The sequence below is a fragment of the Chelonia mydas genome, chromosome 9 (genome assembly GCF_015237465.2).
Source record: "Chelonia mydas isolate rCheMyd1 chromosome 9, rCheMyd1.pri.v2, whole genome shotgun sequence".
In the NCBI taxonomy this organism is placed as follows: domain Eukaryota; kingdom Metazoa; phylum Chordata; order Testudines; family Cheloniidae; genus Chelonia; species Chelonia mydas.
Window position 1 is genome coordinate 47017401 of NC_057855.1, and position 16307 is coordinate 47033707.

The window sequence follows — 16307 nt, forward strand, 5'->3', positions numbered from 1 at the left end:
GCCCTTAGAGGGGGCCAGGGAAATATTTTTAGTCTTAGCTGAGAGCAACGAAGAGCCCTCATCTGTCTCTGCCCCAGACAGCTCTGCTAACATAAAGGCAAAGTTATGTTTGTTCATTCACAAAGAGCAACCAGTACATCAACCATGGACTCCAGATAGCTCATTTCACAATTTTCCCAAAATAAAAACTCACACGGATTTTAATGGGCACCACAGCATCTATGGGAAGCTGGGTTAGCAAACCATTGTAAAGCTGTTGAAGATATTGAGAGCTGCCAGCAGCTAAGTTATCCTATCTAATAAATACCTGCCACAACTACAAAAATCCTGAAGAAATGTGTCCAAAGGTCTTTCCTGAACACAAAGATAAACTCCTCTCCAAAAATCACACATATTGGAATAGTCAGATGAGTTTAATCTCCCAAGAAACACAAAGAGTTTGTCTACATAAGAAAAATCAATACGAATTAACTAAAGGTATACATTTAAGGTGGATTAGTTAAACTGCATTACACCCCCTGTATGGACACTCTCACTCAAAATTAAAGTGGTCTTAATTAGTTTAAGTCTGAATGAGAGTGTCCACAGAGAGGTCTAATGCAGTTTAACTAATCCACTTTAAATGTACACCTTTAGTTAATTCACATTTACTTTCCTGCATGTTCTAGTGTAGACAAGCCCTAAGAAGTGGGTGAAGACAATGCTATTAGATAGATCTAATTAGAAAATGGAAATGAATGCACCTCCCCCATACTCAGAAAGATTAAAACAACTGTCAGAGACAACTTTAAGGGAGTAAGTAGCTTCACATCGTGGAAGAGGGAAAATACCCTAACATTTAGCATCACATGAATGCCATCTATGAAGGTGCAATATATTGTGTCTTTCATATCTGGTATTACCAATAAAGATATCCACTAGATTATGGCCCTGATCCCAAGAGCTGATCTGTACTGGGAAGCCACCTGCACCTGATTAATTTCAAATGGCCTTAGTGCAGGCATAATAATCTACCTGTGCACATTAGATTGCAGGATCAGGGCCTATATTTGTAAGTAACGTACACTGATCTCATCTCATGAGTCTTTTCTGTATCAATTTTAAAAAACAAAACAGACGTTAAAAGATTAAAACAATAGATATGTGTGTTGGCGCTCCTTTGTCATGAGACTGGGACTGACAACTGCTGTACTGATTGCAATGATTTACTCATTCCACTGTATTTTTATACTCTTTTTTTAAATGACGGATTTTAAAAAGACTAAGTCACTCCCCTCACTTAATAGATATTACAGCATTGCACAGATGAATTCGACTTTTTGTAAGATGTCTTTCTAAATCACGTGAAGCATTTTGGATCAGACAAAAACTGAAGCAGGCAACCAAACATGGATTTGATGCCTGGCCCAGCTGGAGCAATGTGTCAAGATCAGAAGGCAGCAGCACAGGACAGGAGCTTTTTGCCCAGTCTCCGTTTGTTTTGACTATGCAGTTCACTTGACAGAAGAGGGCAAATACCCCTGCTTTATCCCACAGATATAGAATAATGCATATTAAAAATGGGAGTATGCTGTGTTATTGAAAATATGAATCAACAATACAGTGTATTTTAGCCCACCAAAACATACAAAGCTATGTTACCATAGTCCCTTTGCCTCCTATAGATCCATCAGAATCCCAACCAATCACGTTACAGATTCAGTGGGATCCCAGAAACTACTTTACACAGACCTTCATGATGATTGATGACTCCTGTAAAACCTACTGGATTTCAGCAGATCACTCTCAAGTAGACCCAGTGGAATCTTAGTATCACTAACTGCATCCAGTGACCACTATCAGTTGATCCAGTGGACTCGCAGGGATCCCTCCTGACAGAGATCCAGTGGACTTAAAGGCTATGCCCATCCACTGATTCTATATATTTCCCAGTGAGCATTAACCCTCAGAAATCGAGCCACCAAACGAATACCTATTAAACCTGAATCTGGAGCTCGGGGTTTTACTTATCAGACAGAGAAACCTTCCCTGCAGGTTTAATTGTGCGTGGGATGGTGGGGTGTGGTTTTAGTTTGGTGTGCACATTATTTCAAGGCTGGGTGGGTAAATATATATTTTTCATGCTCTTGTTCACGATCATAAAGTGTGTTAGGAATTATGGAGGTGCAATAGCATTTCCCAGGTTAAGGCTGCACAAAGCACTCAAAGCCAGGATTAGATCTCTCTTGTGTATGAATAACACGTCTCCTCCCCAGATATGCAGCCCTCATTCTGAACACAAAGAAGCTTGCTTAAAATATTCAAGTAAACTGCTAATTCATGGATGAGTGTTTATAGTTCACAAGAAGAAAACTGGGAAGAACAGTGGAGATAGGATATGGGCAAAAGGTGCAGCAGGGCATGGAGACAGGCTGAGGTCCTGGGAGCTGAGCTGGACGGGGCGCAGGGGAAACAGTTGGAGCTGCTCTGTTTAAAACTTTACACTGTGGGCACACAATGTTCTAACTGATGCTCCAGCGTCTCAAAGCTGGCTGACACCCTCAGGGCTGCTGCTGCTTCGAGTGAAAAGCTTAGAGCGGCAGTCACAGGAACTTGGCATGTTGGTTAAGGCTTTCTCCATGGGATATGCAAAATTTTGGCTCCACATCCCCCCTTTCTGGTTACCCCCCCTGCCCTTTCTAACCCCTCACAGCTAGGTGCCCAGCTCCAGCATTTACTCTGGGGGGTTTTATATATATATATATATATAAAAAAAATCAGGAAATTCCCATTCCCTGAAACAAACCTTTTATTTAGAGTTAAGGCTCCTTAACTGTATTTCCTCACAACACGCTAAAAAGTCAGGACACCATTAACTAGTCCTGGGTTCTAGTCCCAGCTATGCACCGACCTGCTGCATGACCCTGGGCAAGCCATTACCACTCTGTGCCTTAGTTTCCCCCCACTTTGTCTGCTTTGTCTAGTTAGATTATAAGCTCTTCAGGCAGGGATCACCTCTCATGAAGTCTGTATCCAGCCCCTATCACAATAGGCCCCCAACCGCAGTTAGGGCTTCTAGATACTATTGTAATATAAATAATTAGGGCTGTCAATTAATCACAGTTAACTCAGGTGATGTATTAAATATTTTGGAATGTTCTTCTACATTTTCATGTATATTGACAAAGAGATTGCACTACAGTACTTGTATGAGGTGAATTGAAAAATACTAATTCTTTTGTTTATCATTTTTACAGTGCAAATATTTGTAATCAAATATACACTTTGTTTTCAATTACAACACAGAATACAATATATATGAAAATGTAGAAAAACATCCAATTTAATACATTCAATTGGTATTCTATTGTGTAACAGTGCGATTAAAACTGTGATTAATCGCGATTAATTTTTTTAATCATGATTAATTTTTTTGAGTTAATCGCATGAGTTAACTGCGATTAATTGACAGCCCTAAAATACTATTTATTTTGGTTTTTTACAGTGCAAATACTTGTAATCAAAAATGTTTGTATTCTGTGTTGTAATTGAAATCAATATATTTGAAAATGCAGAAAACATCCAAAAATATTTAAATGGTATTCTATTATTGTTTAGCAATGCGATTAATTGTGATTACTTTTTTTTCATTGCTTGACAGCCCTATAAATAATAATAGCAACCACGCCCAACACAAGACCAACCCCAAGCACTGATCTATCGCCATCATGGCATACAACCACTTCAGTACTCTAATCGCCTCTCTAGCATGCTTATTTTCACTTAAACACCCTTAGTGAACACAGCAAAAATCAAAGTCACACTGCACAAACTTAACTTCATCCTGCCACCTTATTAAACAATGTATCAGGAGTGTACCGATGAAACAGTGCACATGCCAATAATGTGTGTATATAGCTTTCTTTCATTGTATTGCCTGGGTGAGATGATTTTTTTAACAGTCCCAATGTAAACCTAAAGTAGAATCTGTGTTATCCAAGAGGTCCAGCTCAAACAGGGATCTCCTTATGCTAGGCACTATACAACATACAGGCCCAAAGTTCATACTATCTAAATTGGCAAGACAAAGGGTTGGAGAGGGAACAGAAGTGGAATGACCTGTGAAAGGTCACACAACTGGTCACTGACAGTTGGGAACAGAAACCAGCTGAGAGTCCCAACTCACTGAACTAAACTGCCTCTTAAATTCTGAGTCTGTAGTTCACTTTGTATTCTCTGCCTGGTGCAAGGTGTGTAGAGATGCTAACTTTGTGATTTTAGGATGCTAATTGTCATTAAGTTATTAAATAACATAGTGCTAGAAGGCTGGAGTTCAGGACGTTCACTGCAGTGTGACTTTTCAGTTACTTGATGTGTGCACAGTGAGCAGTTGTATTGTTGAATTGAAAGCAGATGTGTTAGAGAGGTTATTAGTTTACTGCTACAGTGGAGTATCGTGGTAGAAGTGGGCTTAGACTTGGAGAAGGAGATTAGTCTTGGGTTCAGTGTGAATGTTGCTTTGATGAATACAGTTAATTGTTTTAGTGTAAGAGCCATGGTGAAACGATACATACATGAGCAATCTTAAGTGTCAGGGCTTGTCTACGCCGGACATCACCACGCGGCAAGCCAGGATGTGAATCTAGTTTGTTGTGCAGTAACGTCCAATGTGAAGATTGCTATAGCACACTACAAATTCTGTAGCGTGCTTTGACATACTTTCATTTCAAACGGCAGTAAAGCGAAGCGCGCTTAGAACTTTTAGAGCACTGTAGTAGGGTCCACATGGGGCTGTAGATTTACATTCTGGCTGGCTGTGCACTAAAGTCCCATTCAGACAAGCCCTAAGCCAGATACATTTTTGTGGTATGGTGTCTGCATTCAAATATGTCTTACCTGGACAATTAGCTTATTTTCTTTATTGGGTAGAATCCTGTAGGTATAAACGCAATTCCGGAACCTGGAACAGATTGGAGGAGAGGTTGTTAGAACATATCTATGGGGGAATCTTATCATAGCATCATTCCATAACAACAGAAATTGAATGGAAGACTCTGACATAGACTGATGACTTAATAAGAACGGCCATACTGGGTCAGACCAATGGTCCATCTAGCCCAGTATCCTGTCTTCTGACAGCAGCCAGTGCCAGATGTTTAAGAGGGAATAAATAGAATAGGGCAGTAATCGAGAGATCCATCCCGTCGTCCACTCCCAGCTTCTGACAACCAGAGGTTTAGGGACACCCAAAGCATGGGGTTGCGTCCTGGACCATCTTGGCTAATAACCATTGATAGACCTATCCCTCTGTGAACATATCTAATTCTTTTTTGAATCCACTTATAGTTTTGGCCATCACATCCCCTGGCAACGAGTTCCACAGGTTGACTATGTGTTGTGTGAAGAAATACTTCCTTTTGTTCGTTTTAAACCTTATGCCTACTAATTTCATTGGGTGATCCCTAGTTCTGTGTGTTATGTGAAGAGGTAAATAACACTTCCTTATTAGCTTTTTCTACACCATTCAAGATTTTATAGACCTCTATCAAATCCCACATTGGTCGTCTCTTTTCTAAACTGAACAGTCCTGTCTTTTTAATCTCTCCTCATTTGGAAGCTGTTCCATACTCCTGCATATTTTTGTTGCCCTTCTCTGTACCTTTTCCAATTCAAATATATCTTTTTTGAGATGGGGAGATCAGAACTTCATGCAGTATTCAAGGTGTTGGCATATCATGATTTATGTAGTTGCATTATGATATTTTCAGTTTTATTATCTATCCCTTTCCTAATGGTTCCGAACATTCTGTTCACTTTTTTGACTGCCGCTGCATGTTGGGCAGTTGTTTTCAGAGAAATATCCACAGTGACTCCAAGATCTCTTTCCTGAGAGGTAATAACTAATTTAGACCCAATCATTTTATATGTATTGATGGGATTATTTTTCCAACGTGCATTACTTTTCACAAGGGTTTCAAATATCTGTTCATTTCCTGAGGACATATTAATTAACAAAATCCTACAGTGCTTAAGTTTGGGGGCACTTCATCATGTTGTAGAGGTCACATCAGAAAGTGATGATGGACTCCTCTTCAGAGTGAGTTGTTCAACTCCCCTGCTGGCCAGAAAAAAGAAAACAGCACCTAGTTCTGGCTGCCAGAAGAGTGTGCATGCCCGAAAGGAACGAAAAGGGAGAAATCCCAGACACTAGGCCAAATTCAGAGTTGAATGAGTAAATCAAAGGGTTGGTCTACACACAAACTTGTTTAACTAATTTAAATTGAATTGCAATAGGATATTTTTATTCTGAAGTAAGAGTCCATACAGAGACCTGCACTGAAATAACAATGGGTATGAGTTGAAACTCACTTGATTATTTTAGTGCAAGTAGAACAGCCATAAACCACACTTTCTTCTACCACCTCCCCAGGGTGGACAGTAAAGCAAATTAGACTTACCCTGACTTTGCCCCACTCTGTGGCCTAAACTCATTTGCACCAGACATAGATGAAAACAGAACCGGACCCCTATTTAAAGGGGATACTCAGTCTTTGTCCAACGAGAGACACATCAACAACTTGTCAAGAGCTGGAAGTCCAACCTGATGGCAGAGCCGTGCAGAATGTGCAGCCTTCCTTGATGGCTGCTGAATTTTGCTGAACTCACATAATGCCTGGGGTAGGGGTGGGGGGCTGCTCCCAGCAGGATGGAGGAATACATGCTTATTTACTTTCCAGTGGTTACAGATGTGATCCAACAGCTCTCAGCACCTGCCCAGCACTAAGTTAAAACACATTCCACAAACTCAGGTTTCAGAGTAACAGCCGTGTTAGTCTGTATTCGTAAAAAGAAAAGGAGTACTTGTGGCACCTTAGAGACTAACCAGTTTATTTGAGCATGAGCTTTCGTGAGCTACAGCTCACTTCATCGGATCCGATGAAGTGAGCTGTAGCTCACGAAAGCTCATGCTCAAATAAACTGGTTAGTCTCTAAGGTGCCACAAGTACTCCTTTTCTTCATTCCACAAACTGGCTCTCTACCAACAAAGGACACAAATTTCAACCCCATTTCCCTCCAAAAACTAATCTCAATCCCGTTTTAGCATCCCCAGGGGCAAAACAGATAAGGCTTGCAGCCCACCTCCAGAGGTCAGGAAAGGTGGTCTGTGGTCAGCCTGCCTGAGGAGGAGGGTTGGCTGATGCATACCGACATACTTGTCTCCTTTGTGATTTGGTATATATGTTTATTCAAACTAGGCTTTTCTGAATCACATCAAGAGAGAGCGAGAGAGAGATTCCTTAGGGGTTATACAGCCTTGCATTTGGAGTCAGACAGAGCATAAAACCAAGTTACTCATACATTGGGGTGAGATTTTCAATGCTGACTACAGGATTTAGCCACACAGCTCCCTCTGAACCTGGGGTCTTTTAAGCAAGATGCACAAGAATAGAGCTGGAACACCCTTCAGAGCGCAGCGCCACCCCACAACAGGTCTGAGGGCTCATTGCAAAGTGATCTGAGATGTTCACGCATCTACCCACGTCTCTTCAGTGCTCCCAGACCCAGCCAGGGACAGTTCGTCAGCTATCAGAGCTCCTTTAACGTCAATGGAGCGATGACAGTTGACACCAGTTGGGGATCTCCCTGCTAGGAATGGGATTTGGTTTTGTTTTTATCTGTCAATGCAGAACTCTTCCACCACTTCCTCCTGCAGATATGCAAAAAGGGGCTGAGATGAGAACAGTGATGATTATGTAGCTGATGAGAGAAAATTTGTGTGTATGGAGATTATGAAACTGATAAACAAACCAGCTCAATGACTATCAGGCCATCAAAGCACACTGGGTGCACAATCAGGTGGCAAGCACCGGCTGTCAGAGGTTGTTGTTATATAGTATTAGAGAGATTTAACCAGAGGAACATCTACAGGGAAAGCTAACAAAGGGCTATAAGGTGATATATGAATGGTATGAGTAAAAGTGGCTCTCCCCGTGGGAATCCTCCTTAGCAATCTCATGACTCAGCCATGCACAAATGGAGAATGCCATGAATCAAACAGTCGGCTAACAACCTCCATTTATCTGCCTTGCTTTGTTGTTATAACTTCATTGCTCTTAAGCTTTTAGCTCTTAAGCACCAGGACTGCTCCACAGTTGGTCCTAGATACTTTCACTCTTCACCTAAAAAGATTCTCTTTGACATGTTTCTTAAGAATGTTTTTAGAAAAAGCCACAAGCATTGCTGATCTTGGACATATTGATGGTATATGCAGCACCCATCAAAGCAATTTCCTGAGGCTAAATGTGTCCCAACATGCTTCCTCATCTGTCTCCTAGCTCCCTCCCCTGCACCAACTCCTGAAGGCAAAAGAGGGAAAGGGGAATGAGCACATATTTCCTCTCCTCTTCCAGTGTGGCTTAGGCCTTGCTGCAAATCAGAACTGCTCTTTACTGTGTATATTATGGTAGCAGCTATAGGGCCCAACCACAATCAGGACCCTGCTCTGCCAAGCACTGTACAGATACACAGTGAGATGGGCAACCCCACCTAGGAATTCAGCTAATACCAGTGTGGACAGATCACATGTGGTACCCTCAGATACTGGAGAGATATTGGAGGGGATCACAACTCTGCTTGCCTTCTTTCGGACCATCACTGAGCCGATCAGCAACTGATGACAAGGAAAACAAATAACCAGCTCTCACTGAGCACTTTTCATCCAGAGAGTTCTAAGTCACAAAGGAAGTCAGCATCATTATGCCTATTTTACAGATGGGGAAACTGAGGTACAGAGCTGGCAGTGGCTGGCCCAAGGTCACCTAGCAAAACGCTACTCCTCTACCCAGGAGTAGAACCCAGGGATTTTGGAAGGGGCTTCCAAACTCACGTAGGAGTATTACCTCCTTGGTAACAGGATGCCTCCAAATCCTGTCTGGATGGGCATTTGTCTCTGGCAACATTTGGGTTCCATTCAGGAGGTGTCCCTTTCTCTTGATAGAAGATAAATGCCACAGCTCTATTCATGTCTATAGTCCTGTTATCTCAGCTATCTCTATGCCTTTAAAAGGTGAATTCACAGGACACCACCCAATGGACGTAATGTTTATGAGAGGTGCAAAATGCTCCAAAACAATCCCTCTACAACCTTAATTTATTACATGTTGTGGGCTATTAAGGCCTTGTCTGACTCTACAGATATTTACAGAAGTACCCATGTCTGGGCTGAAGCAGTGGGAAGTATTTCTATACATGTTCAGTGGAGACAAGGCTCAACAAAGATCTTCAGTTATTCATGAGGTGGAGGGGACATCTTCCTCCCAAGGACTTTTCAGCATGTAGAATATGCTGCATGGCTTAGCCTCCAATAAGAGGCCAAAGCGGGTGGCAGCATGAAATGTCTTTAGTTGGAGACTCTTTCCACTGGAAAGAGTGGAATTTTCTTTTGTCAGAAGGATCAAGTCCTCTTCATCCACTGTATTCTAATTGGTTTCAGCACCAAAATGAGCTTCTGTACATGCCAGTGCCTTCAGGTGTACGAAGGGAAGCCCCTCCCACCTCAAAACATCCGCTCTTTATCACACCCAACACCCCGGCCTTTTCCAGTTTCATTGCCCAGTAGATGAGGGCAATACTGGTCCATCCAGGTCTTGGTGCCTTTGTGCCTTTGTGTTTGGGACAAACTCTCTAAGAGGTGCTAAGTCCTGCAAGGGAGTTTCTTTTTGGTTTTCCTGGAAGAAATCCTTATCGTTGCCAAATGGCTTCACAGTGCTACATCTAAAGAGTTCCGACGCACGAACTTCCAACCTAGTGATTTTGCAGATATTCGTTAGCGCTGCTTTCAATTGGTACATGATCTAGAGCCACTGTATCTGGTCTTTAAAATAGTGATTTTCCTAGAAGGATCTTAAAGGAAAGCCATGGGTTTTTAATAAAGACACACAAGGAAAATACAGTCTTCCCTCCTCCCCCTGTAGCTTCCCTCCCTGTCTAACTGTTTATGTTTTCCATCATCTTGAACAAAAGCACATCAAGACAGAAGGTCCCAGTGGAGGGATAATGCTAGTTTCAGACACAGCTTCTGTTAAACTCTTTCTGAGTTCATGAGCTAGGCAATCATTCCCAGTTGAATTCCTTGAGTGCAAGAGCTCAGTAGTCATTTCTAGTTAATAAACGGGCAAACCAAGCGTTCCAGTAACATGGAAAGAAGGAGAATCACTCTGGTCCTTGCCTTTCCTGGGGCAATCAGGTCATAAGGATTAGACTACAGAACAGAGGATGAAAGTGTCTGGAGTAGGGGCATTCACTGTGTATTTGCTGTTCGTACAATTTGTCTTCTAAGTTCTATTTTGCTGCTGTCGGAGCAATAAAAGAAGGGAAGGCATTATTACTTACACACACACACCCCCTCGGTCTGTCATTATTCAAATCATTATTTTCCTGCAACATCCCTCCAGGAAAATCTATTTGGCTCAGCAGGATAAAAAATTATTCAAGTCCCCATTCTAATTTCAATGGAGCTGCTAGATGAATATTAGCTCTGGCTGGAGAATGACAGGTCTGCTTGGTGACAACTTTTGAAGTGCTGAAGTTTGTTTTCGCTCCATATTAGAACATTTTGAATGTTTTTGCAAAGCAGAATTGTGTCAAAATGTTTGGTTTTGTATCCAAAAGGTCAGGGTTTTTATTTGGTTCTCTTTTTCTCTTGGCTCAGAAGAAACCAGAGCGCCCTGGAGCTCAGAAATCTTCCTGTTGAAAACTTAATCAAAATTGATACGACTCCACAAAACATCTCGGCTTTGACTAATCATCATATTTCGATGAACATGTATTTAGTTGAAAATGTTCCGAGCAGCTCCAGTAAACATGAGAAGCACTTTACCCTTAACACTGAGAAACCGGGATGGTTTGTTGTTACCACCCGAGCTGGGAGATCTATTCCCAGTGAACAATTTATTCAGCATGTTTAGTCCCTATTCTCTTAGTGAATTATCCACCAGCAGACTTGACTTTATAAATTGTCCCAGTAATCGACACATGGGTTGCGTGACACATTTTGGCCTATAATTTGCTTATGACCTGTCCACCCACGACTACTGCTGCAAGCATTCTCTCTTCCTAATTTTCTATTTGTGCTGCATGATTGGTCATTGAAGTTACGTGGCCTGAGATTTTCAAAAATGGGGGCTTACAGTTAGGTTCTTAGTAGTATATTTAGGCACCTAAATAACAAGTGGCCTGAATTTCAAAAGTGCTGAGTGCCTAGCAGCTCCCAATGACTTCAGAGGAAGCTGCTGGGTGCTCAGCACCTCTGAAACCCAGCCCACTTATTTAAGCATCTAAATATGGACTGAGGAGCCTGACTTTCGGCCCCCATTTTAGACAACTTTGGTCACCATGTTGTTTCTGTTCCCTGATTCCTTGTCTCTCAGAACTGCGCAAAGGGCTTTCAAAGATGGCTGCGGAAACACTTCAGAGGGAAAACTGATGCAAATATTCGCAGCTTCCTAGTGTCTGCAAACAGTATTTCGTTTGTGTGTGTGTTTGTTCAAAGCAAATAAAAGGGATTTTGCAAGTGCCCCTGAAGAAGCCAATTTGTGCTATTTATTCCAAGTTATAGTCCAGGAACAAGTGACTTTGGCACCAGCTCTAAATTACATGCAGACAACCCCCAACCCCAGAGATGTAAATGCTCCATGTCTGCAGTCACCCATCCTCCTTCTGCCCCCCATACACAAACACACCTACCAAACACTCCCTGCCCTCCATATGCATATCCCTGCCCTCCATATGCCACCCTCTCCACACACACGCATGCTCTCCCCGCTGTGCACTCCCCTCTCTGCGCCACCACCATCCTGTTACCATCCAACATATGTGCAGGAGGACATGCTAGCCTGCCCCATGCACTCTTTCTGAGACTCACACCCTCCGTCATGTATAGTACTGTCCCCAGAAGCTGGAGCTCAAAGGTGGACGGTTAGACCACAGCTCAAGCAGCAGCTCCTCTTTTTAGAACGGAGACAAATGTACTTTAAAGAGGAAGCAGCAGCAAAAAACCTGCTTGTTATTTGGTTACTAAGAAAAACATGGTGAGATTTTTTTAAAGTCTGTTCCCAGCAGCTGTGAAATGAAATGATTGTTAGGCCTGGGGTCCTAGCAGGCTAATTTGATTTCTAATAGGCTGACACCATCTTTGGATGGTTTATACACAACAAATCTTGCATCTTGGCAGGGGGTTAGACTAGATAACCCTTGTGATCCCTTTTAGCCCTATGATTCTATGGCATGATGGTTCTCTGCGACAAAATTTAAAAAGTCTCAAACTCTTGAATCTGATCTCTCTCTCTGCCTCAGCCTCTCCTGACACCAACTATATCAGCTGCACTCAATCAAACAAGACCAGAGCCACTGATCTCTCCAATTCAATCCCTAATCTTCATTCCAGGGGAAGGGTCTTCGACTTGGAGTGAAATAGCTGCTAAGGACACTGGGAGATTCCCCCCCCCTGTTTTTACCATCCTTAGAACCCTGCATCCTCTGTAGGACCACGTCCCTGTTCAGGCTGAATCAGAGACAGCCTCTGTAAGGACCAGTGCTGGCACACAAAGCTACCTGCACATTTGCAGTACACCTGCCAGACTGAAAAAGGCATTTACTGACCAACCTGCGGTGTCAAACATGCGCTGAGCTGTAAGTATTTCAATGGGAGAGAATGTCTGGTGGGCGCCATGCTCAGGGTTTTTTTCCCCCCACTCCAAAGAGAACAAGACCCAGGTGGGACGGTCATTCAGACAGACCAGAGATAACAGGATGGTTCCCCATCTCTGAACGCATTGATCCATGAGACATCCTTGGATTTTTGTCTCCTTTTGGATCAGGGGTTTTTGGCCTCCCCTCACTAGTGTGGTTTGTTCCACAACAACTGTCACAAATGTGGTTTCTTTCAATCCCCTCCATCACACTCTGTGGCCAGGCCAGGTTAAACCTACCACACTGGTAGGTCGCACCTTCCTGGTAGGTGGGGTGGCTGTGTCTCTGTGCCGGGGAGGAGGTAGGGGTAGTCCCTACACAGAGCGGGCAGGAGCAGTGGAGCCACACGAAAGGTAAGAGCCATACTTACAGAACACAGAGTGCGTACGCTGAGGAGATCGACTCACTGGCCCGCACTAGGAAGCTGCCATCCTTTCCCACTTTGGAGAGCAAGTCCTCAGCCTTGGAGCGAGTGATGTTCCCATGGTACCAGCACCGATCCATTGCCAGAGCTGGAGGAAACATTATTGACAATCCAGCAGTCAGTGTTTAGAAGCTGCCAGAGCCGTTCGTGTGTCTCAGTAACACTCAGCAGCTGCAGCTCACCAGCTTCCTGTTTCAATGGTACAGAGAGGGAAAGGAAACCAAGCCGAGGACGACTTCCTCAGAAATCAAACAGCTCAGAGTGAGCATGACACGTTCCTCCAACCTCCGCTCCCCCTCAGCACTGTAACTCAAGTGGTTAACCACCTGTGTCCCCCCTATTCTGCATCAGAAAGTGCCAGCCAGGGGCGCAATTCTGCTCCCCCACTTTGGAGCAGCTTCATGGACTTCACTGGAATTTCCTTTGATTTACAGCACTGTAACTGAGAGCTAAGCCAGGTCCTCTCTTTTTCCATCCCTATCCTTCCTCCTCTCTCACTTTCCCTGCCTCTGTCCAGTGGTTAGGGCCCTAGCCTAGGGGTTGGGAGACCAGGGTTCAATTCCCCCCTGTGCCACAGATTTCCTGGGCGACCTTGCGCAAATCACTTAGGCCTGGTCTGCACTTGAAAATTAGATCAACCCAGCTACATCACTCAGGACAGTGAAAAATTTCACACCCTGAGCGCCACAGTTATGTCAACCTAACCCCCAGTGTAGATGCAGCTACATCGATGGAAGAATTCCTCTGCCAACCCAGCGACCGCCACTCGGAGAGGTGGACTGCCTTACTTCTATGGAAAACGCCTGTCCGTTGGAGGAGGAAGCATCTATACTACAGCAGCAGAGCTAGAGCAGCTATAGTATAGACTCAGGAGTGGGCAAACTATGGCCCGAGTGCCACATATGACCCTCCAGCCGGTTTAATCCAGCCCTCGAGCTCACGCTGGGGAGTGGGGTCTGGGGCTTGCTCTGCTCCCATGCTCCAGCCAGGGAGCGGGGTCGGAGGCCGCTCTGTGTGTGCATGCTGAGGCTCCCGGAAGCAGCAGCATGTCCCCCCTCCGGCTCCTACATTTAGGGGCAGCCAGGGGGCTCTGCACGCTGCCCCTACCCCAAGCGCCACCCCCACAGCTCTCATTGGCTGGGAACTGTGGCTAATGGGAGCTGCAGGGGCTGCAACTAGGACGGGACAGTGCGCAGAACCACCTGGCAACACCTCTGCATAGGAGCTGGAGAAGGGACATGCTGCTGCTTCCAGGAGCTGCTTGAGGTAAGCGCCGCCTGCACCCCTGCCCAAGCCCGGAGCCCCCTCCTGCACCCTGAAATCCTCATATCTGGTCCCACCCCAGAGCCCGCCCCCCCAGCCAGAGCCCTTTTTCCCCCGTGCCCCAACCCCCTGCCCCAGCCCTGATCCCCCTCCCACCCGCCGAACCCCTTGGTCGCAGCCTGGAGCACCCTCCTACACTGCAAATCCCTCATCCCCAGCCCCACCCCAGAGCCCTCCCCTCCAGCCGGAGCCCTTGCCACCCCCCACCCCCCGCACCCCAACCGCCTACCCCAGCCCGGAACCTCCTCTCACACTCTGAACTCCTCATTTCTGGCCCCACCCCAGATCCCACACCCCCAGTCAGAGCCCTCACCCCCTCTTGCATCCCAACCCCAATTTCGTGAGCATTCATGGCCCACCATACAATTTCCATACCCAGATGCAGCCCTCAGGCCAAAAAGTTTGCCCACCCCTGGTATAGACAGACCTTAATCTCTCTGTAACACAGTTCCCCCTGTGTACAATGGGGATAATAGCACTGGCTGGCCTTACCGGGTGATGGGAGGGTAAATACATTGAAGGCTGTGAAGCACTTTGAGAGCTACTGATGACAAGTGCTGTGTAAAAGCTAGAGATTATTATTTCCCCTCTTACCCACCAAAGGCCCCTTAGGAGACTAAACAAAAACAGGATTATTAGCATTGGGCTTGCTGTCCCCAGAGCGCTCCTTTCTTACCTGCTGTATTGCTGCTTTAATCTTCAATACAATCTGACCTGAAAATCTTGCAGGGTGTCATATGGCACTTGAAGGAACCTTGTAAACTATGCCCAGCCTGCATGGAAACAAGTCAGTCTTACAGGCAAACTTTGTCCTGGGATCTGGTGACAACAACCGCACATCTCCCTCTGTGACACAGCATTAGTCGCACTCAAAGGTAAGTCAGACCCCGAAAGCCCAAGGTGGGATGGGACAGAAACACTTGGGCAGTCTGCAAAGGGAGAGGGAGGCTGGTGCTTTCACTTCCCCTTTCTTTGTCTATACATGGCTTCTTTAGGTTCCTGTCCCAGCCCTGTGCTCACTTCATGGCATGCTCAGTGCTAGTCTAAGGCAGTGAACATGACAACCGAGGGTGTGTCTACAGCAAGCAAACAGGGACATTGCAGGGACACTGACTGTGTGACATGTTTCGTTGTCTGACCCGTACTTACAACTAGCTGCTTTTGACAGAACCATTCTGGCACATGCACACTTTGGCCCCAACTCAAAGCGGTTGGAGAGCCAGCTTAACTGCCTGCTCCGGATTCTGCTTGCCTGGGGAGTCCCCATGCAGTGCAGAGCCAGTGTCAGCTCTACCCAACCCTCCTCCCAGGGATGGGGGAAGTGAGGTGGCTATGTTACAAGGGACATGGTTGGGGAGTCACTGAGCTCCAGCGATCCCCAGCTGCCAGAACAGACCCTTAGGACAAGGGCAGCAGGATGTAACAGAGCAACCTGGAATTGCACTGGACTGGTCATTGTTTTTGGGGGAGGAAAATTAAGGTGGCTTGGCCCAGAATCTGGCCCCGTGTTCCTGACAGCTGTGGTTGCACCAGCGCATTTGGAGCCTCCGTATGGTCCAGCACTGCTGTTGAGCTCAGGACTTCCGAGTTATTTCCATACACAAGGCCCTATGTTGTGGGAAGGAGGTAGGAGAATAGCTGAACTGGCGTGGCTGCAATGCTTGTGGTTTCCTGTCCATATGAGGAGTAACTACTGTAGACTGCACTGCTTCAGCGGGTGCCATACGAAAGACCTTGTCCCAGGCACTATCACCAATGTTTGTGAGGCACGTGAGTGGGCTGCGTGTGACCTCAGGTACTGTACAGCGGTTGTGAGCTCAATATGTTCAGG

The 16307-nt window shown here is 45.1% G+C and overlaps 1 protein-coding gene across 4 annotated transcripts in view; it reads right to left on the reverse strand.

The window, feature by feature from the left end:
- Window positions 1-15404, reverse strand: part of INPP5D (inositol polyphosphate-5-phosphatase D) — an 80746-nt gene extending 65342 nt beyond the window's left edge. The window contains exons 1-3 of one of the 4 annotated variants that reach the window (XM_043522632.1): window positions 15153-15404; window positions 13100-13241; window positions 4876-4939 (exon numbers count right to left, since the gene is read on the reverse strand). In XM_043522632.1, coding sequence (XP_043378567.1) covers window positions 4876-4939; window positions 13100-13233 — 198 coding nt within the window. In that variant the 5' untranslated portion in view covers window positions 13234-13241; window positions 15153-15404. Of the gene's footprint in view, window positions 1-4875; window positions 4940-13099; window positions 13376-15152 lie in introns of those variants that run through there. The other 3 variants (XM_027820335.3, XM_037909760.2, XM_037909759.2) reach the window with 3 other exon arrangements.
- Between the last annotated feature and the right edge of the window lie 903 nt (window positions 15405-16307).